The sequence below is a fragment of the Dasypus novemcinctus genome, chromosome 10, assembly GCF_030445035.2.
Source record: "Dasypus novemcinctus isolate mDasNov1 chromosome 10, mDasNov1.1.hap2, whole genome shotgun sequence".
Lineage (NCBI taxonomy): Eukaryota > Metazoa > Chordata > Mammalia > Cingulata > Dasypodidae > Dasypus > Dasypus novemcinctus.
In genome coordinates, this window is record NC_080682.1 from 47,846,854 (window position 1) to 47,870,775 (window position 23,922).

General features: G+C 38.7%; 1 protein-coding gene across 6 annotated transcripts in view; it reads right to left on the reverse strand.

Moving 5' to 3' along the window:
* The window catches only part of TTC17 (tetratricopeptide repeat domain 17), a 176,289-nt gene that overhangs the window by 146,667 nt on the left and 5,700 nt on the right, over positions 1 to 23,922 (reverse strand). For 3 of the 6 annotated variants that reach the window (XM_058305505.2, XM_004476260.5, XM_004476258.5), the window contains exons 2-3: positions 6,088 to 6,177; positions 3,894 to 3,992 (exon numbers count right to left, since the gene is read on the reverse strand). In XM_058305505.2, coding sequence (XP_058161488.1) covers positions 3,894 to 3,992; positions 6,088 to 6,177 — 189 coding nt within the window. The remainder of the gene's footprint in view (positions 1 to 3,893; positions 3,993 to 6,087; positions 6,178 to 23,922) is intronic. The other 3 variants (XM_058305506.2, XM_058305504.2, XM_004476259.5) reach the window with 1 other exon arrangement.

Consider the following 23,922-nt stretch of genomic DNA (forward strand, 5'->3'; position numbering starts at 1 on the left):
TGCGTCTGCTTGCATTCTTGTCATGTGGCACCGGGAATCTGTGTCTTTTTGTTGTGTCATCTTGCTGTGTCAGCTCTCTGTGTGTGAGGCGCCACTCCTGGGTGGGCTGCGTTTTTTGCGTGGGGCAGCTCTCCTGCGAGGGGTGCACTCCTTGCACGTGGGGCACCCCTACGTGGGGGGCACACCAGTGTGGCATGGCACTCCTTGTGTGCTGCAGCACTGTGAATGGGCCACCTCACCACATGGGCTGGGAGGCCCTCGGTACCAAACCCTAGGCCTCCTATATGGAGGTGGACACTATCAGTTGAGTCACATCCGCTTACCCCTTAACTCACTTTTCAGTCCCTTTAAAATTTTAACAAATGCCTTTATCTATAAATTTACCTCTAACTACCTAAACAGTATTCCACAAGTTTTGATATGAGATACTCTCATAATAGTTCAGTTTAAAGTTTTGTAATTTCCTTTTTAAGTTTAAGAATTAATTTAGAAGGTTTCAAAAATTTGTGTTCTTTCCCTGTTTTTACCTGAGCAGTATGTTTTATTATTATTTTAACTTTTAATTGTACTGTGGTTGGAGAACATAGTCTACATGATAATAAAACTTTGCAATTTATTTCCTTTGTATCCTGATAGTGGTCAATTTTGATAACAATTCTGTATTTTAAAACACTTCATATGCTCTATTAACTGTAAGGCATGTGCTCTGTCTCTATATCTGTCAGATCCAGTATGTTCATTTCCTTTTACACTTTTGTTAGTTATATCAGATTCTGATAAAGATCTTCTGAATCTCTTATTCTGATCATGGGATTTTCATTTTTCTTTGGTAATTCTGTCATTTTTTGCTGTAATGACACAAACACAAACATACTCATGCGGCTATGCTGTTAGGAATAAACAAACATTTGATATTGTATCTTCTGGGTAGATTTTTCCTTTATTGATACTATCTCTATTAGTGATCTAAATTCTTATTTAGTCTGAGATAGGCTCACCATGCTTTACAAAACTAAAGTCCAAAATTCTGAAAACCTAAGGATTTTAATATATTTTGTAATGAAATTAATTTGGGGCAAAACCTCACAAACTAATGGTAAGCCATTTTACAGTCTATATCCTTAGTGTGAATATTCACACACCTCTCTAAAGAAATATTAATATACCTGATTACGGAATTTGGGACTAGACCCCGTTGGAAGTAGAATACAACATAAGATATATACATCTAGAGTACTTCTAAATTCCCCCAAAATGCTATATTCCTAAACATATATGGCTCCAATGGTTTCAGATGAGGAACAGTGAACTTGTATAAATATTGCAGTCATCTGTCTTTTGCTTAATATAATCAAGTAAATGTTTTTTCCATCCATTTACTACCACACGGGTTTTGTGTTAGGCCTATCTCTTAAATGCCAGGCTAAAAAATAATCCAATCTGATAATTTGAGTTTTAATCGGCATATTTAACCAGTTTACATTTATTGTGATAACTGATCTGTTTGGACTTATTTCAACCAATTTATTTTGGGTTTTCTGTTTATCATTCTTTTTCTTTGATGGGTTTTTCTCTTTTTTTTTCTGTCTGCCATGTGATTGATAACACTTTCTACAATCCCTTCTCTCTCTCTATATCCTCCCATATTTGTAGGTTTGGAAACTACTGATTGCATTTTTTGAGCTTGTTATTACTTTTTAAATGTAATTTGTTTTATCAGTAAGTATTTCAGTATATTTCTAAAAGATATTCTTTTTAAAAACCAGAACAGCATCACCATTATCACATGTAAAAAATAATAATTCCTTAATATCAAAGATCTATTCGTTATTAAAATTCCCAATGACTTCTTTGCTCTTTTAAAAATAGAGATTGTTTGCTTGAATCAGAATCCAATGAGATCCACACGTGATTCAATTGGTTGATTTGCCCCTTAAGCTCCTTTTATTTTTATTTTTTTAAAGATTTATTTATTTATTTCTCTCCCCTTCTGCCCCCACCCCGGTTGTCTGTTCTCTGTGTCTATTTGCTGCATCTTCTTTTGTCCGCTTCTGTTGTTGTCAGCTGCACGGGAATCTGTGTCTCTTTTTTGCTGCGTTATCTTGTTGTGTCATTTCTCTGTGTGGGCGGCGCCATTCTTAGGCAGGCTGCACTTTCTTTCATGCTGGGCGGCTTTCCTTACGGGGCGTACTCCTTGCACGTGGGGCTCCCCTACGTGGGGGACACCCCTGCGTGGCACGGCACTCCTTGCAGCATCAGCACTGCGCATGGGCCAGCTGCACACGGGTCAAGGAGGCCTGGGGTTTGAACCGTGGACCTCCCATGTGGTAGATGGACACCCTAACCACTGGGCCAAGTCCGTCGCCAAGCTCCTTTTAATCTATTGGTTATCCCTCTATTTCTTTTCTTTTTTCCCTTGCAATTTATTTCTTAAAGGAATTGGTTTGCTTTTTCTTGTAGAGTTTTATACTCAACAAGAATTTTGCTGACTGTACCTCCAAGATTCATTTGTCTGCTATATTTCCTGAATATGGACAGCAGACTCTAGGGGTTCTTAAACCTTTCTGCATCATGGACTTTTTGGCAGTTTGATATACTTTAAATATACAGAATGACAAAGAAAACCAATTATATTGTGATTTGATTAGATTTGGGATTTTTTTTTGGGGGGGGAAGCCTAGTTGACAAGTGACAACATTCTTAAATTTTTAATAAAATATTTACCCATAAGTTTTCCAATTGGATTTTAATTTACTCAATTATTTTTATTTCCTCCTGAACATGACAAAAGAGTACAGCATGCTCTAATCATTGAACATGCCCCCACTGACTATGTATTGTTTTTTTTTTTAATTTCATTTATTGCACCTTTTTTTTTCTTTTAAAGATATTTTTAATTTATTTATTTAATTCCCCCCCCTTCCCCAGTAGTCTGTTCTCTGTGTCTATTTGCTGCGTCTTGTTTCTTTGTCCGCTTCTGTTGTTGTCAGCAGCACGGGAAGTGTGGGTGGCGCCATTCCTGGGCAGGCTGCACTTTCTTTCGCGCTGGGCGGCTCTCCTTACGGGGCGCACTCCTTGCGCGTGGGGCTCCCCTACGCGGGGGACACCCTGGCGTGGCAGGGCACTCCTTGTGCGCAATCAGCACTGCCCAAGGGCCAGCTCCACATGGGTCAAGGAGGCCCGGGGTTTGAACCGCGGACCTTCCATGTGGTAGACGGATGCCCTAACCACTGGGCCAAGTCTGTTTCCCTGTATTGTTAATTTTATCTAGTTTTACCTTTTAAGACACAATATATAGTTAACAAAATTTAGCAACTATTTCACCAATGTTTTTACTTTTCTTCTTGCAGAAGTACATCTATATTGTTATTTTAAGTGATGGTCTGTGGTAAAATCTGTCTTTTTATGTTGGAATACACCTTTGCTTTGCCTTCACTCTTGAATGATAGTGTAAAAGAATATAAAACTCTAATTTGGGAGATTTTCCCTAGCACTTTGAGGCTTTTCATTCACCATTTTCTGGTACCTAAAAAGTCTAATGTCTATCTAGTTGTGCCTACTTGGTGAGTAAATTTTCTTACCTTGTCTAATGGCTTTAAGTCATTAGTTAGGCTGAAAACTAACAAATGTGTATCTCCTGCTTGGACCCTCCTCCTGGGACCACTCTTGAATAACCAACTCTCTGTTCAATATCTCCACCTGAATGTCTAATAGGCATCTCAAACTTAACATACAAAGCAAAACTCCTCACCAATCCTGCACCTTCTTTCATTTTCTCCATCTCTGCTACCGGCAACTCCACCCTTCTAATCGTGGTGTCAAAAGCCCTGGAGTCATCCTTGACCCCTCTCCATCTCTGTCTCTGTCTCTCTTCCCAATTATTTTGTCCTTACCCCCTGGCATCTAGAAGTTTTGTGGTTGCTTCCAGGTTCTATCCAGTCCCCAAGTCCGGAATCAGATCTGGAGTTCCAACCCCAAAGTAATATTCTGCCCTGAAATGATATTCAGGAAATTGAAGATGCAATTATTGAACCATTGAATGACAGTTGTTTCCAGTCATCAGGTTTTGTTTTGTCTTCCTACTAGCCTTTTAAGCCATTGACTCATTTTTAAAATTTCTTCAGACTCTTTTCATGAGCAGAGGGCTCCACACTAGTCTTAAGGTAGTAAACCTGGTACTACTCCTTCATCTTGCATAGAATATTGTCAGCCCCATTTACTTCACAGAGCAGAACTACCAAAAAGCACAGTCTACTTCTTGACTTGGAGCCCAGAAGATCTGTAGCTTCAGCCACATGCCCAAATTTATGTTTCGGTTCTATTTCTGGTACATGGAAATATTTAAATATTTTTAGGCCTGGATACATCTTATTTTTATTTTAATTTTTGTATTTTATCTGTCATTGCTCTGTATATGAAGCAGAGAAGTATACTAAGTATAAACTCACTATACTACCTTAACCACAAATTGGTAAGAGTCAACATTTTTCATTTGCATTTTCATTGATGTGATGAATTGGCCATTTTTTCCTACATATTCTCTAATTTAAAGTTCCTTTCTTTATATATCACCCTGTCTCCTAAAACAAAAGACAGTGATAAATGTATAAAAGAAGTGACCATGCATCTGAAAATAAAAAATACACCACTGTACCTTTCTGAACAATATGTTTAAATAAAACAGATCAAGCTTCCAAGCATGAAACCCTCAAATACAATTACTATCCTACTCCTAGTATTCATAAAAACTGACAATTATATTTATGATAAGTGATAAACCTGGTAGGAACAAGGTGAGAGGCTATTTAAAAAATGGTATTAAAATTCTACAAATAGTCTAAAAATATCACTGCCTATGCAGAGCTGGTTAATATAAGCTAAAAGGTTTTTCCCACCTTAATTCAGAGAAATTATAAAATATATGTTTATAACTCTTTTATTTATATATGTTCACAAAGATACCAGCTTGAATCTACATAAATGAAATTTGTTTTTTTGTTTGTTTTTTAACATAACTAGAAAGTGAATGCCAAACTGGTTTAACACTTTCTAAGTGAAGAGATACGGATTTTTCTGTTGGTTTTGCCATAACTTGCTTTGTGAACTCTGGCAATTCCCTGTCTTTGGTTTCAGTGTTTCCTTGCCTCTAAAATGAGGATGATCTTTATGATTCCTTATAGCTCTCAAAGACTCTAATTCTACACTTATTTATTCACAACAGTTTTCTAAGTCTCATTTTGCAAACTGGTTTATTTTTTCTACAACTTACAGTTCCCTTAAAATTTGGATTCAATTTATACTGTACCTTTCAAACAGAGACCTAATGAGGAAAAATCCTAGCATTTCCAATAATCAATCAGAATCAATTTATCAAAATCAATGATAGAGAAATGTAAACTAGATAACTGATTTGCTTATTAAACAAAACACTCATTTTTATTAGTAATAACAAATAAATAGGTTCAGGATACAAAGTGATGAATACTTTTCACCTCAACCATAAGAATACCCACTATAATAAGACCTAATTTTTAGGGCTTGGAAATTCATCAACATTAACCTTATAAGGGGCATTAACTTTTCTTCCTTATATTTTACCCACACTCTTCTTCCAAGAATATCTTGAGATTATATCCTTTTCACACTAATGGAAAAACTTAAGCAAAGAAACTTTGTTCAAGGATATAGTGAGTCAAGAGTCAGGAATAAAACCCAAGTTACTCAAATGTCACTTGGATTAGATGTTTTTTTTTTTTTAGGAGGTACTGGGTATTGAACCCAGGACCTTATGAATGAGAAGCAGGCACTCAACCACTGAACGACATCCACTCCCCAATGAGAGGTAGTTTTTTCATTTGTTTTTAGGAGGTACCAAGGATTGAACCTGGGGCCTCATACATGGAAGTGGGCACTCAGCTTGAGCTACATACCCTCTCCTAGATGATTTTTTTAAAAACATGATTGAAAGATAGTATAATCCTACAAAAGTCAGAAGAAGCCAGTTTAAGAAATAAGACTATTTTTTGAACAGAGCTCCTGTGAAAAGCAACAAGGTCTGGCTGCATATCACATACCCAATTGCCTTACCTCTAATTCTTTGAGGTAGTTAACTGTTGTTTCTTGTCTCATTAGTATAACTAAGTCATGGGGATGCTTCAAGTTCATTGGAGAATCCACCTGCAAGCGAGCAAGCAAGCAATAAACAACATTAAGATTCCATGAAGGTTTGTTTAGATTAATAAAGGTTCTTTTAATATGCTTTAAATTATTGCTCAACCATAGTTATAATCAGTGTCAGGTACTTAGTAAAACTCAAGGGGCTATTTCAAAAGTGATCAAGTGTAAATTTTAGCAATGGGATAGGTTCAATAGCTATATCCCTTGAACTTCAACTTCAAAGTGCAAGGTGTTTAAGTAGGTATTTGACAATAAATGACAATTATTTTTTTAAAAAGTTGTCTCATGACTGTAATAATAAAAGAGAGATAGTTCTGTGTTTTTTTTTTTCAGCTACACTAGTCACATGTATTTTTTTTTTAAATAAAAAAAAAATCTGCGTTGATAGCACATTCCATACCTGAACAGGTTTGGAAGCAATAAAAGGGAAATATTAAAAACAACTACTTTTGGGAAACGGACTAGGCCCAGCGGTTAGGGCATCCGTCTACCACATGGGAGGTCCGCAGTTCAAGCCCCGGGCCTCCTTGACCCGCGTGGAGCTGGCCCATGCGCAGTGCTGATGCGTGCAGGGAGTGCCGCGCCACGCAGGGGTGTCCGCCGCGTAGGGGAGCCCCACGCGCAAGGAGTGCACCCGGAAGGAGAGCCGCCCAGCCCGAAAGAAGGTGCAGCCTGCCCAGGAATGGTGCCGCCCTCACTTCCCGTGCCACTGACGACAACAGAAGCGGACAAAGAAACAAGATGCAGCAAATAGACACAGAGAACAGACAACCGGGGGGAGGGGAATTAAATAAATAAATCTTTAAAAAATAAAAAATAAAAAAATAAAAAATAAAAACAACTACTTTTGAAGGCTATTTGTAGAAGCCACAAATCAAATATAAAATAATCTTGAGATTTATTACTTATAGCTCATGTTCTCTGGATCACAAGCAAATATGTTGTTGAAGATGGGGGGAAAATGTACCTTCATATACTAGTTGAAGGCTTATAAATTGGTCCTCATTGTTTGGGGGGGTCGTTTGACAGCATACACCAAAAATTTAAAGGGCGTACCTGTTGACCTAAGAATACACGCTCTAGGAAATTATCCTACAGAAATTCTTAAATAGGCAAAGATGTACACAAGGATGTTCACTACAACATTATTTTTAAATGCAAAAAAATAGGATTTACAATATAAATCCACTACTAAGGAAATTGGGAAATTCAACATCCAGTGGAATAAAATGCAGCCAATCTAGATCAACTGGCATGGAAAGATGCCCATAATGAATAGTTAACTAAAAATAGTAAAGAATAATATGTAAGGAAGTGGATGTGGCTCAAACGATTGGGCTCCCATCTACCATATAGGAAGTCCAGGGGTCAATATCCAGAGCCTCCTGGTGAAGGCAAGCTGGCCTGCACAGCAAGCTGGCCCACATGGAGTGCTAGCCCATGCGGAGTGCTGGTCTGCACGGGGTGCTATCCCATGCAAAGAGCTGGTGCAGCAAGATGATACAACAAAAAGAGACACAGAGGAAAGACAATAAGAGACACAGCAGACCAGGGAGCTGAGGTGGCACAAAAGAATAAGCGCCTCGCTCCCACTCCAGAAGGTCCCAGGATGGGTTCCTAGAACTGCCTAATGAGAATACAAACAGACACAGAAGAACACACAGCAAATGGACAGAGAGAGCAGAAAACGGGGAATAAATAAATCTTAAAAAAAAAAAAAGAAAAGAACATATATATTATGATATTTTTATTTTTAAAAATTACATGTCTATGTTTTATAAATACAGTTGTATATATGCTTGTATATGTACAAAAATAAGTCAGTTTACAGTGGTTTCTTCGGGGAAATGGAATTAAAGAGGAGAGGACTGTTCACTTTTTAAACTTTATTTACTTCTATATTGTTTAAATTATTTACAATATACATATATTATAATAATGAAAAAAATCCAACAAACACACAAAGGGTTTTTGAATTTCAGAAATCTTCAAATATCCCTTGGTACCTGTATTAGTCAGCTAAAGACGTGCTGATGCAAAATACCAGAAATTGGTTGGTTTTTATAAAGGGTATTTATTTGGGGTAGGAGCTTACAGATACCAGGCCATAAAGCCTAAGTTACTTCCCTCACCAAAGTCTATTTTCATGTGTTGGAGCAAGATGGCTGCTGATGTCGACGAAGGTTCAGGCTTCCTGGTTTCCTCTAGGCGCAGTATCTCTGTTTTCTCCACAAGGTCAGCTATAGACTGTCAGGCGAATGGCTCTGTCTCTCTCCCTGGGCATTCAGCTTAAAACTTCAGCATAGGCGGCGGACTTGGCCCAGTGGTTAGGGCGTCCGTCTACCACATGGGAGGTCCGCGGTTCAAACCCCAGGCCTCCTTGACCTGTGTGCAGCTGGCCCATGCGCAGTGCTGATGCGTGCAAGGAGTGCTGTGCCACGCAGGGGTGTCTCCCACGTAGGGGAGCCCCACGCGCAAGGATTGCGCCCTGTAAGGAGAGCCGCCCAGCGTGAAACAAAGCGCAGCCTGCCCAAGAATGGTGCTGCACACACGGAGAACTGACACAACAAGATGACGCAACAAAAAGAAACACAGATTCCCATGCTGCTGACAACAACAGAAGCGGACAAAGAAGACGCAGCAAATAGACATACAGAACAGACAACCGGGGTGGGGGCAAAAGGGGAGAGAAATAAATAAATAAATAAATCTTAAAAACAACAACAACAACAACAAAAAAAAACTTCAGCATAAAAACTCCAACTTTAGGGAAATGGACTTTGGCCCAGTGGTTAGGGCGTCCGTCTACCACATGGGAGGTCCGCAGTTCAAGCCCCGGGCCTCCTTGACCCGTGTGGAGCTGGCCCATGCGCAGTGCTGATGCACGCAAGGAGTGCCGTGCTACACAGGGGTGTCCCCCGCGTAGGGGAGCCCTACGTGCAAGGAGTGCACCCATAAGGATAGCCGCCCAGCCCGAAAGAAGGTGCAGCCTGCCCAGGAATGGTGCCGCCCTCACTTCCCGTGCCACTGACGACAACAGAAGTGGACAAAGAAACAAGATGCAGCAAAAAGACACAGAAAAAAGACAACCGGGGGAGGGGAGGGGAATTAAATAAATAAAAAATAATCTTTAAAAAAAAAAACCTCCAACATTAAAAGCCCCCAACTCTGTCCTTTGCCATACCTTTTATCTAGCATGGCATTTATCCCGCTTTGGTGGGTGGGGACTCAATGCCCTACTGGCACAAGAGGTTTACCTAATTACTTAATCAAGTAAACCTATGAATCCAATATAATCTAATATGCCCAGAGGAAAAGATCAGTTTACCAACATAATCCAATAGTTCTTTTTGGAATTCATCAATCATATCAAGCATACATAAAAGATAACAGACCTTAAGGTGATGAAAGACACAATGCAAGGAATTTTTTTTGGCTTTATTTTTCAGGAGGTTTTGGATTATAGAAAAGTTAACTCAAATGCGGCCTCTCTCTAAGTCAAACTCAGCATATAAACTCACTGCTTTCCCCCAGAAGTGGGACATGATTCCCAAGGATGAGTCTCCCCGACACTCAGGGATATTATTACCAAGTGCCAACTAGTGAGGCATTTGAAAAAAGGCCTTGACCCAAAGTGGGGAATATTAAATACAAATGAGTTTGTATGGCTAAGAGACTTCAAAGTGAGTTGGGAGGTCATTCCAGAGGTTACACTTATGCAAGTTTCAGGAGGATTTTACTGACTGCCACAGTAAACAATGCTTAAAGCAGGGGTGCTCCTGAGTGCTCTAGAAACATCTGGACACTAAAGGCAGGACAGAAAACCCCAGGAAATTGGTGCCCCATCAGTGGGCCTTACCTTGGAAATATTGCAATAAAGGGAAAAAAAAGAACATTATGAAATAAAATTGGATGGTTGCTTTAATAATATGCACTATAACAATGAGACAATGTAGGGTGACTACAAGTATCAAGCCTTTTTCATTCAAACATCTCAGAGATGCCTGAGGGAAAAAGAGATGCTAGTCCAGAGAAACTTCTACTAGTACATACAGCTCAATTATCTGAACATCTGGATGACTGTCAACTCCTGTGGTCTCATTTTTAAGATGCAATCCTTCCACTGCTTCTCCCGGCCTTCCCACTATACTGGAATGTACATTAAAATTGAACTCTGAATTAGAAATGAGCTATAAGGAATTTTTTTTAACCCAGAATGATTCATTCTCTAAAAATTCCAGGTTAACGGAGTTTTATTATTACTGTAGCAATTTACTTTAATAAAAGAATGACAATGCAATTCAATTTTACGTTCCTTTGAGTATGTTGTCTAAGCATACGTAACAGCAGTAAATATTTCACTCATATCAAGTTCTTTCATTTGCTTTTTCTAATCAGTATATCTTCAATATCTACACCTCCAACCTATAATCCTATTTCTGTGAGCACAGTAAATTATCCTTATGTTTATGGTAAAGGACTAATGACAACTTCTTTTATGAAGACACTCGTCCTTCTCTTGTACTCCAACAGCACTTTATAGATGGTTCTATAATAGCATTTATTACATTTTAAAAAATTACCATATATTTGCTTCTTCAAAATAGATTTGGTGTCCCTCAAGAAACTGTATTCCTCTTTCTACTCTCAGTACTTAATATAGTTTTGGGTACATGTCAGGCACTTAAAAAATTGTTGAATATTTAACGAACGTGTCTGATGCCACATATGTTAGAGCCTCTACTTCCATCAATATTATCCTTCACTGATGATTATCTGGAAAGAAGGCAAAGCGGATAAGCCATAAGGAATCAGAAAAAAAATAGGTCCTTGAAAGATTTATTATTAACCAGCTCCATGACCTTAAGCAAACCACTTTCCCTCTCTGGGCTTTCATTTCCTCATCTATAAACTGAGAGGATCTAAACCAAGTGACTTCTAAAGTTCCTTATAATTTTTCAAATCCTACCTCTATAAGAGATTTAAAACTATCATAAAAACATCATGTTTTTACTAGCCTGACCTGTACTACTGAAGTAATTTGATATTCAAAATGAATCATTCTTTCAATTTGCCCATATGAATTCTTACCGTATTTCCAAAGCTGCAGATAAAAGGTTCTTTTAAATTGTTAATCTGTCAAATCCAGGCTCTAACTAGCAGTGGCTCTTTATTTCTAAGTAGTTAAGATGCTCATTATATCATAGGTAAAGGAAGCCCTCTCTGGCCTCATGTCATTTATTTGTAAGGAAGTTCGACTTAAAAAATAAAAAACACTTGAAATCTCACCACACAGAGATATCTACTGTTAATAGTTAGATATATATCATACCAGGATAACTTCTACACATATATACACATCTAACTTATGTAGATAAATATTTTCACAAAAATGAGATCATAATATGCTATACTCTATCTCCTCTCTCCATCCTCCATCCTCATACTTTATCAGACTTCTTTGGGAGTAAATATAGATCTAATCATTATTTTTAATTGTTAATATATCATTATAAAAATTATATTATTGTGATTTACCTAGGTTCCTTCTAACTAAAATTTAGGTTTGCAGCTATTTTCTATTTTTAAAAATATTGTGATAAATATCCTTACACTTAATTACTTTTTGCACAGCTGTCTGATTATTTCCTTCCTAGAAAGAAAGTTGCTGGGTTAAAAAAGATTACACTTTAAAAATTTATATTTTTTGCCAGCTTTTTCCCAGAAGAGTTGAAAATTTTTGTTAAAGCTGCCTTTTTGTTGTAAACTTACTAATTTTAATGCAAAATTAAAAAGCCAGCTTTTTCCCAGAAGAGTTGAAATATATTTGTTAAAGCTGCCTTTTTGTTGTAAACTTACTAATTTTAATGCAAAATTGTAGAATATCAAGTCACCAAAACTAAAAACAGACTTTGAACAAACAAAAATACTGAATTATGGTGCTCATCTGAATTTTTATGGTCTTATTTCCCTATTTTTGAATGTTTTACCTTCAACTAGATTTTACTTATATATCGTCATAGTGCCTGGAAAACATGGTTGTAAATGTGTAAAGTCACATAACATAATTTAGGTATTTGAAGTATATTACATAACTATAACTTAGATTTGAACATTCATAGTATTGCAGCTAATTTTATGAGGAGAGCCATGTCAAATAATTATAATTTTTCCTAATTGATAAGCAAGTTCATTTTCAACATGAAGAAATGAACAATTTATTATAAAAGTTCTATCAGTCTATTTCTGACTTACAAGGAAATATATAAATAAAAATGAATAAGGTAGATAATTTACAACTTTACAAGGACAGAAAATCAAAGGCTGGATCAGGAATTAATAATCATGGATTCTTTCTCATTTGTACTCAATCTAGAAATTAAGTATTTCATGATATTCTTGTAAACATACACATAAACAATGCAGTTGTATAATTAAGGCTGTTTTATATTTAACTTAGAAGAGACTCTCATTCCAGTAGCAAATATTTATTGAGCACAGCAGTAGTAGAATAATGGCATCCCAAAGATGCCTGCATCCTAATTCCTGGAACCTGTAAGTTAAATTACATGGCAAAGGAGAAATAAAGTAGCAGATGGAATTAACACTGCTAATCAGTGCATCTTAAAATAATTAAGATAAGAGTGATTTTTCTGGATTATCCAAGTCCAATGTAATCACAAGGGTCCTTAAAAATAGAAGAGGGAAGCTGGAGAGATGTGACTAATAGCAAAAAATGACCAGAGGTAAGACACTATTTGCTTTGAAGATGGAGAAAGAGGGCCACGAGCAAAGGAAGGAGGACAGCTTCTGGAAGATGGAAAGGCAAGGCAACAGATTTTCTCCAAGAGCCTAGAGCCTGAGAGGAATGGCAACCTTTCTGACACGTTGGTGGCCTGTGGGCCTGTGAGACCCAGGATGAATTCTAACCTAAGGATCTGTAAGATAATAAATTTGTGTTGTCTTTCACCACTAAGTGTGTGATAATTTACTACAGCAACAATAGGAAATGAACACAAACACCCACAGGTTCCAGACTTAATGTAGGCACTGTGGTTGTGAATAAAACAGAAAGTTTTTAACTAGTCAGATGGGCTAATGAAATCAAAGGAATGCTAAATTAGTGTCAGAAATTGAACCTTAGTAGTTTTATCATTATTCAGATAATAGTAAACTCAACAGCCAGGGAACGACTTTGCTAATTGTTGCTGGAAATCACTGCTTCAAAAAAAGAGAACTGAATAAAATCTGTTTATTCATGAGACATTAACTAGTAGTATCAATTGGAACACAACTTATTTCTTTTACTACAATTCAACAAATGTGAAATAAGCATTAATGACAAGCAAAGTTCAATTTTTTCTATGAAGATAAAAACAAACTGAAAGCTCCTTTTGCTCTTCTACTGCTTGTCACAAAACTATATAAAGGCAGTGGATGGAACAAGTGGTGTGTCGTGAGAATCAGATTATGAATAAAGGTTCTACGTGTTCTCAGTTAGACATTCTCAAACACCGCTGATGCAGTCCTTCAGGAGGACAATTTGACACTATCTAGGAAAATTAAATATAGCACATTCTTTGAACCAGGTAATTCTATTTCTAGCATTTCTTCTTACAGATATAGTCATAGAAGTGTGCAAAGATATATGCACAAGCATGCAGCATTGTTTATAACAGTAAAAACTTGGTAACAATCTATAAGTCTGTCACTTTGGGACTGGGTAAATAAACCGCAGAACATCTATATGCAGAATAATAGGCAGCCTTACGGGAGATGGGGCAGCTTTTTTATTTCTGACATGGATAGATGTCTAAGTCTTATTATTAAGTGAAAAAAAGTTAGTTGTAAGAAAAAAATGTCCCAGCTGTGTATTTAAAATATATGTTTGTAAATGTAGGAGAAACTTTCTGGAAAAATATACAAAAAAACAGTTCATTGTGATTACTTACAGGAAGGGCTGTGGGTAGTTAAGGAACTTTCACTTTTCATTGTATAAAATGTTAAGTAGTTTGATTAAAAAACCTTTTTTAGGGAAACGGATTTGGCCCAGCGGTTAGGGCGTCCGTCTACCAAATGGGAGGTCCGCGGTTCAAACCCCGGGCCTCCTTGACCCGTGTGGAGCTGGCCCATGCGCAGTGCTGATGTGTACAAGGAGTGCCCTGCCACGCACGGGTGTCCGCCGTGCAGCGGAGCCCCACGCTCAAGTAGTGCGCCCTGTAAGGAGAGCCGCCCAGCGCGAAAGAAAGTGCAGCCTGCCCAGGAATGGCGCCGCCACACTTCCCGTGCTGCTGATGACAACAGAAGCGGACAAAGAAACAAGACACAGCAAATAGACACAGAGAACAGACAACTGGGGGGGAGGGGGGAAGAGGGGGAGGGGGAGGGGGGGGAGAGGGGGGAGAGGGGAGGGGGGAGAGGGGAGGGGGGAGAGGGGAGGGGGGAGTTAAATAAGTTAAATAAATAAATAAATCTTTTTAAAAAAAACCTTTTTTAAAAAAGACAATGATCATGTATTTCATAGTTTTCGATTCAGTTAGAAAATTTACCTCAATTTTATAATTTAAAAAAGATTTTCCAAACATTTTTATTTTGGCGAATATTTGTTTTATAAATAAAACACAGAAATATTTTTCTTATGGTGGTGGCAATGTTTAGAACTCTAGAAAAGAGAACAGGGGTTAGAATCAGAAGCTCTTAGCTCAAGTTCACACTTTGCTTGGCCTTCTCCACACAAGGCCTAAATTTCTTTATCTACTGAATAGAGAGAAGATCAATAACCATACTTCACTGGGTCTGTGTGAGAATAACATGAGATAATGAATATGAAAACCCTTAGTAAAGTGTTCAGTGAAATACAGACATTAAAATGTTCTTAGTACAATTAAAGTTACTTGTTGAAAACAAGTGACTAAATTGGAGTCACTTCTATTATGTGACTGTATAAAATGTATATTCTATGAAGGCAGGGACTTTATCTTCCTCATAGTATCTCAAGTACCTAACAAAGCATTCAAATACTTGTTGAATGAGTAAGCTAACTGTGTCAAGTGTAATGGGTACACAGAAAACACGCAGGAAGTACTTGCTAAAATTAAAATATTCTTGACTCTCTTTAGTCACTTTTGGAATCAACATGTACTATTCTCTAGAATTTTACTAAAAATTTATTGCCAACCGAAACCCCTCCCACCAAAATAATTAGACTCAAGGTAGAAAGGACAGATAATTGGAGTCTCTTGCCAGTCACAGGATTTTAGTTTTTAAAGTGCCTCAAAGGGAAAGTGAAGACTGAGGCAAACCAATAGTGTTTACACACTCCCATACACCCCCATAAAAGAGTGCTTTTTAGAAGTCAGACTTGGAAAGTAGTTACTACTGACTAAACATGAGAACTATGAGAGGTACAATGTGATCTGTCTAGTGTGAATTCCTAATAGTACATCTTGAAACCAAATACATACTTTGGCTGATATAAAATCTTCATGACCTTATAGATTTTTAATAAATGCTTTCTTTGAATATGCTTATATTAAAGAAATTTCCTAATGTTAAGTAAGTTACTAAATTTATATTACATTCAATTTAAATAACACTACCATCTCAAATACAATGAGTTCTTTGAGCATATCATGAAAGGTGTTTTGGAGGGGTGATATATCCAAATAACCAAATAGATTATCCGAGGCACAGTTTTACAAGTCTGATTCAGACAGACTTTGTTCTTAAAGAATTGTCTAGGCCTTTTCTTTGTAATAGGGAGAATTTAAAACATTTCAGATGGCATATATAAGACCATGTAAAATGATCTGTAAATAGAATGTTTCTTGATTCAAAACCAAGTGAATAAATAGAAGCATAAGAAAACCCTGGGCTCTTCTGAGACCACAGGGCAACTTATTTTTTCTGGAATAGTCAAAATGTAAATAGCAGAATGATTATTTTATAAAAATATTTTTTTGTTTGTTTTTAAAAGAAATTCCTCAGAAAATGTTCTAGATGGTACAAGAGGCCATGAGTTCAAAAGAGAGCATATTTGTAGTTTTTAGGCAAAGGGTAAAAATATACATCAACAGAAAATAAAACAAATCTTTGAGGATTCACATGGTGAATTAATGTGATAGTGATGAGCCTAAGGTGCTCCTCAAGACTTTATGAGTTATACAAAACTATCTCATGTATGTAATCAAGATAAACAGGAAATCAGGGCCACAAACTTAATGAACTGCATTATTAATTATAGATATATATTATAATTATGTAACTTCCATTTGGTTCTTGTTGAGAGGCTCATTTTTTTGTGAAATCTCTCATCTCTTCACCCGTTTCGTTCATTCTTTCCTCTAATTCCTTTAGTATATTTATAATAAATATATTAAAGTTCTTGTATGCCAATTCCAACATCTGAATCATCTGCAGATCTGCTTCTATTGAGATTTTTCCCCTTCATTTTTGGATCTTCTTTGATTTTATGTCAGACATTTAAAAATAACCATAGACTGGGATATTTTCCTCTCAGAAAGAGCACATTTTTTTCTTCTGTCAGGCAGGAAGGATAAGAAGCTCATCTCTTTGGTCCAATCAGTGGTTGAGCTGATCAATGGTGAGTTGCATCTTTGATTCGTTTTATCTACGTGTATTGCAGAAACCTCCCTCTAGAAATAAGACTCTGTTTTTGCTATCAAGCCTAGCCTTTAGTTTTCTTGCTCTGCCACACATTCAGCAAAAGTCTTGTGGGGAGAACTATTCTACATTCGGGGCTTGAGATATTCCAATCCATCACACCCACCTAAGCGGCACTAACAACTCTGCTGGATTTTCTTCTGTGCTTCTGTAAATCTGGCCTCAGATTTAGTAAATACTGCCCAGGGAGGAAAGTAGCCCCTAATATCTACTCCCTTGAAACGACTAGTTCCTTTCTGGAATTTAGTTCCTTTAGATTTCTTTGCTTTTATCTTATAGTTACATTAGGAACAACAGTTTGTTGTAACTTCCTATATCCTACTGGAAGCAGATCTCCTCAATTACATTTTAAATGTGTCTCAAGTAGGGCCATAGCTTTATAATTACAAAAACAAGTCCAAATTAAAAATAATTTGTCAGGCAGGGTGTTTTCAGAATTACCTAAGGACTAAGTCCCTTGATGGGTTAATGAGTATTTTGACTTGCTTACCAGAAGTATATTCTTATAATGGGAAAAACGCTATAGAAACAGGCCACTAACTACTCTTACTGAGGCAGTTTAGTATTGGGAAAGAGGGAAAACTGAGTCACAGCTCGGACCCAGAAGAGAACATGGCCGTGAGGCCCTGCGTGGAAACCCCAAGGGAAGGCCACTACTACTAGTTAAAAAGTCAGAAAGACCCCCTCAAGAGGAAGCCCCAGGTAACTCCAAACAGGCCCCCCTCATTGGATCTGTGAGAGCTAAAAGGCAGGCCTCATAAGGAAACTAATCAGAACAGCAAACAACTGGGGGCCCCTCCCCAACTGTAGGAAAGGGGAATGAGGAAAGGTCTTAATACAGGCCTAACCCGGGGCTCCACGCGCATCTCACCCTGTAGCATGCCTGCACCCATGTCTGGGGTGTGTGCTTTTTTCCTTTTCTCGTTTCTCAATAAACTCTTATTTCCTTGCCTACCCTATGGTGTGTCCCTTAAATTCCTTTATGCAACATAGTCAAGAACCTACAACCCAGAACATTCCACTAACATTAGCTTCAATATTATGTTCAGCAAGGAGCCCTCTGAAAGCAAAATAGATTTCAGCATAGACTTTCCCTATAAGCAAGAATGTACTGATCAGACAAGTGTTCAGATCTATCTGGCATTTACTACTTCTCAGTACAAATGAATAAATTCTGTTTTATCAGTTTCTTATGAGTGTGGTTAACATACATCTCTCTCTCTCTCTCTCTCTCTCTCTCTCTCTCTGTTTATTTTTCCAACAGAGTGACATGGCCAGACTTTTGTGTTTTTTTTTTTAAGAGATCACTTTGGGGGAAGCGGGTTTGGCTCAACAGATAGAGCGTCTGCCTACCAAATGGGAGGTCCAGGGTTCAAACCTAGTATCTCCTGACCCATGTTGATAAGCTGGCCCATGCGCAGTGCTGATGCATGTAAGGAGTGCTGTGACACCAGGGGCATCCCCCATGTAGGGGAGCCCCACGTGCAAGGAGTGCGCCCTGTAAGGAGAGCCGCCCCAAGGGAAAAAAGTGCAGCCTGCCCACGAGTGGTGCCACACACGGAGAGCTGACTCAGCAAGATGATGCAACAAAAAAAGAGACACAGATTCCTGGTGCCGCTGACAAGAATACAAGCAGACACAGAAGAACACACAGAGAATGGACAGAGAGAGCAGACAACTGGGGGGACAGGGAAGGAGAGAAAAATAAAAATCAATCAATCTTTTTTTTTTTTTAAAAGATCACTTTGGCTGCTCTGGGGAGAATAGACTCCATGAAACAAGAGGAGAAACAGGGAGACCAGTAAGGAGGCTAGCACATAGGCTCAGGATAGAGATGAAGGAAGTCTGTACTAGGATTATAGAACAGAGGTTGAAAGGCATGGCTGGATTAAGGATACCTTCAGGATGTGATGTTGCCAGGTTACTGACTAATTGATTAGATGTAGGATGTGAGAAAGAAGTGTTAAGGAGGAATCCAAGATTTAGGATCTGAGCAATTTGGTGACTATGAGAAGCACAGGTTTGGCAGGGTAGGAAATCAAGAGTTCAGTATTTGAGATTTATCTGAGATGTTTATTAGAAAAGCCAAGTGTAGATGTCAAGTAGGAACTTGGATATATGAGCCTGGAGTTTAAGTAGAGGTTGGGACTACAGATATGATTTGGAAATTTTCAGAATGTACAAGATATTTTATTCCATAAGACTGCATAAGATCATCTGGTGAGCATATGTATACAAGGAAGAGAAGAGGCCCACCAATATTTAAGACTCATGAAGAAAAGAAGAACTCAGCAGAAGAGAATGGGAAATCATGACCAAGGATTTAGAAAGAAAATCAGGAGTATGTGCCCTAGAAACCAACAAAACAGTTCAACAAGGAATGAGGACAACTGCTTAACTGCTAAGAGGTTAAAATGACTGAGAACTGAGCACAATCTGACAAAGTGGTAGGTTCTGGTATTTTGACAAGAGTTGTGGGGATGAGATAAGAGAGTGGGTTTAAAGGGAATGGGAAGATTGTTGAGCTGCCTTCTTCTTTTATTTTATTTTTTTGAATTTGAAATAAAGTTTAAAAAAAAAAGAGAGAACAGGAAAAGTCAGTGAGTACATACAACAAGTTGGAGGGGTTTGGCTATAAAAAGCACCACACACACAGAGGAAGTCTCCAGGATGTTTTTGCTTTTGCCATCATGAGGTACAGCTGAAATGCAGGTACTGCTTACACCCTTCTCCTCATATTTTGCAATGCAAAACTGTTCTAATTTTGACCTGACCTGTTGGCAAGCCCTCTTACTCTTCACTGCATAGTGCCTTCACTCTCCACCAGTGTTGCTTCTAAACTGCAACAACTGCTGAATCCCACAGCTGATCCTAATCCCTCCTCAATAGAGCAGCTGCCATTTCATGTCTATCTTGCCTCTGCCCTTTCCAAATCTTTTTTCTGCTTTTCCTGTTTGTTATTTTGTCTTATTGTGCCATACTTTTTGATATCTGAGCAATAAGGCTGACTACAACCCACAACCTCAGTGACAAAGATGACGATTTCCTTTGCTGACTGAACACAGTAGATAGGCAGGTGTGATCTCCGGAATTACGGTTCTTCTCACCTGCATGCACCTTTTCTGAGGGCCTAAGGCCAGCTTCTCTGATAGGTTTCTGAGAGCTTTAAAGATCTTCTGGAAGCCTGCGATTCCGTTTACCTAGTCTCCATATAACTGCCACATTACTGAATACCATAAGACTTCATTCAGACAATATTAAATTCCTAGAAGGCAGAAACCACTGCTCACATTTCCTTATATTATCCACTTAACGGATCTATATTGTAGCCTATGCACTTAGACAGTAAGAGGTGCTGGAATTGCAAAGTAGATGGATACAGGCCTACTTTTCAGGGAGAATGCAGTAGTTAAGAAGGGCATTTATGTAAGTAGAGACATACATGGCATGATAAAGAAATATAGTATTCTCGGGAAGCGGACTTGGCCCAGTAGTTAGGGCGTCTGTCTACCACATGGGAGGTCCGTGGCTCAAACCCCGGGCCTCCTTGACCTGTGTGGAGCTGGCCCACGCGCAGTGCTGATGCGCACAAGGAGTGCCGTGCCAGGCAGGGGTGTTCCCTGCATAGGGGAGCCCCACGTGCAAGGAGTGCGCCCCGAAAGGAGAGCCGCCCAGCACAAAAGAAAGTGCAGCCTGGCCAAGAATGGCACCGCACACACAGAGAGCTAACACAGCAAGATGACGCAACAAAAAGAAACACAGATTCCTGTGCCTCTGACAACAACAGAAGCGGACAAAGAAAAATATGCAGCAAAAAGACACAGAGAACAGACAACTGGGAGGGGGGAGGGGATAGAAATAAAAATAAATAAATATATATAAAAAGAAATATAGTATTCTGTAAAAACACTGAGAAATACAAGATTCTATTAAAAGAATTGGGCATTAAGTATGTGTTAGCCAGTTCCGGATGTTAGGAGGAAAAAACACGTGCAAAGGCCCAGAAGCACGTGAGAACATAGCATATTTAGGGATGCCGATGTGTGTGTATTCTGGGATAAAGGAGGGGCACGCAAAGAGGCACAAAAATAAGGTTAGAGAAAAGAAAGAGCCAGATCTAAGACATGCTAAATAATCTGAACCATATCCTGGGATATGCACCAAACTGTTAAAAGTAGGGAGTGAGAATAGGAAGAGGTAGGGGGAACTTCATTTATTATTTTAAATACTCCCATACTCTTAGATTTTTAGTTTTACAATGTCATGCATTAATTTTGTAATTAGAATTTTACAATGAAAACAAAATAGGTTTTAAAAGATTTCTCAGGAAGCAGATGTGGCTCAAGCGACTGGGCTCCCATCTATCATATGGGAGGTCCAGGGTTCGATTTCCAGGGCCTCCTGGTTAAGGCAAGCTGGCCCATGCAGCAAGCCAGCCTGAGTGATGAGCAGGCCTAAGCAGAGTGCTGGCCTGCATGGCAAGCTGGTGTGAGCAGAGAGCTGGTACAGCAAGATGATTCATCAAAAAGAGACACAGAAGAGAGACAATAAGAGATGCAGCAGACCAGGGAGCTGAGGTGGCACAAGAGATTGAGAGCACCTCTCTTCCACTCCAGAAGGTCCTAGGATTGGTTCCCAGTGCTCCCTAAAGAGAAGACAAGCAGACACAGAAGAATGCACAGTGAATGGACACAGAGAGCAGACAATGGGGGCGTAGAGAAATAAATAAATCTTAAAAAAAAAAAAAGATTTCTCTTTTGCACAGTGGAAAACGGATTAGAAGGGCAAGACTAGAGGTAGGGAGGTCAGTTAGGAAGATGTGGCAATAATTAGTTGGCCTGGGGAAGCGGATTTGGCCCAACGGATAGGGCATCCGTCTACCACATGCAAACCTAGGGCCTCCTAACCTGTGTGATGAGCTGGCCCACGCGCAGTGCTGATGTGTGCAAGGAGTGCCATGCCACACAGGGGTGTCCCCCGAGTAGGGAGCCCCACATGCAAGGAGTGCATCTCGTAAGGAGAGCCACCTAGCGCAAAAAAAGTGCAGCCTGCCCAGGAATGGCGCTGCACACACAGAGAGCTGACGCAGTAAGACGATGCAACTAAAAGAAACACAGATTCCAGGTGCCGCTGACAAGAATACAAGCGGACAGAGAACACACAACAAATGGACACAGAGAGCAGACAACTGTAGGGGGGTGGGGAAGGGGAGAGAAATAAATAAAATATAAATCTAAAAAATAAAAAAATAATTAGTTGGCCTGAATTAGAGTAAGGTCAGTGGCTATGGGAAAAAAAGGGCAGAAGTAAGATATAATTAGAAAATAAAGCTGGAAGATTTTGATAAGGGCAAGGAAGGAATTAAAGATGACAACTGGGGTGGATGGTGAATGGTGGTGTCTTTCAGTAAATTAGGGAAAATAGGACACGGCACAGGTTTGGGGTAAAAAAAATTGAGTTTAGTAATCACACTAAACTTGAAGTACTTAGCGGCATTCACAAGGAATTAAAAAGTTTAATATGGAGGTCTAGAATCTAGACCGCTGGAGAAAAAAATTGAGTTGCAAAACCATATGGTTATTTTCAGCATGTAGACAGTAAGTGAAGTCCTAGATAGGGCAAGATTGCCCAGAAGTATGCAGAGAGTAAAATGAGGTAGGCAAAATGAGTTAGAACAGAAGCTGAAAGAAAACCAATATCTAAAACCGAATTTCTCAGAATGATTTGTGGTGTACCTGCATCATGGGAATTTGATAAAAATGCAGAATCTTAGGCTCCACCACAACCTACTGAATCAGAGATAGTGGGATGGCTTGGAAATCTGCATTTTAAACAAACACCCCAGATTTTTTGTGCAAAGTAAAGTTTGCAAATCATTGATCTAGAGGAAAAGTAGAGGAAGAAGAGTCATTAAAAAAGGTTAAGAAGGAGCTGTGCTCTGCTTGTACCTACAGTAAAATGAGGATCTGATGTCACTGTAGTCAATGGAAAAGAATATATCTGCCGGAGCACTGTGGATTGGTTGAAAGTAAGCATCTTTAAATATTTGTTCAATAAATAATTGGGAAAATTGTTCAAAGTTATACTTTACCTCTGTACATTCCCAAGCTCCTGTTACTGCTCTACAGTATAAGTAAATTCTCCCAGTAATTTATAAGAAAAAAAGTGGGCAATATCTGAAAAATGCATAGAATGAGACACACTTTAATGCCAAGGTCTAGGGCAATTTGCAAAAGTTTAGCAGGTGCCTAGCAAGTTTAGCTATAACCACCATGACCTCTCAGGTCTAAGTAAATCCCTGAGGCATATAAATTAGAAAGAGTACTCTATGAGAAAAAGATGGTTTCAGTTTTGAAAGACACTGAAATAAAGCCATGTGCTCTTGCCCATATTTATCAACTGTTGAGGCCTGAACCATGTCCCCAACAAAAGATATATTTAGGTCCCAACCCCCTGGTACTGAGGAGTGAACACATTTGTAAACAGGGCATTTGAAGATGTTTTTAGTTAAGGTGTGCCCAAGCCGAATGAGGGTGGGCCTTAATCCAATATGGCTGAAATCCTTATAAGCAAAGGAAACTGGATATCATAGAAGCTACAGAGAGCAGTCAGAAGCTGGAAGTAAAAAAACCCAGAAGAGAAAGCAGAAGATGCTGCAATGTGCACTAGCAAATGAGGGAAAAGCTAAGGACCAAAGATCACTGGCAGCCAGCCCCAGGATGCCACAGTCTTCGGGGAGAAAGCACCACCTTGCTGATGCCTCAATTTTGAACTTCTTCTAGACTCAAAACCTTGACCCAATGAATTCTCGTTGTTTAAGCCAAGCCTTTGAATGGTATTGGTTTCAGCAGCTGGGAAACTAAGACAACAAATCACTTAACAGTAGATCAAATTTGAACCACTTCTTCATTTATAAGCTATTAAAGACCAATAGGTTAAAAAAAAAAAGATTTACCATGTTTGCCTAACTAAATCCCATAGCTCCTCCACAGGTAATAGCTGTTGAAAATGTAGTCATTTATCAAACATTTTTGTGCCAAAAGTGTATGTTTCAATAGCCAG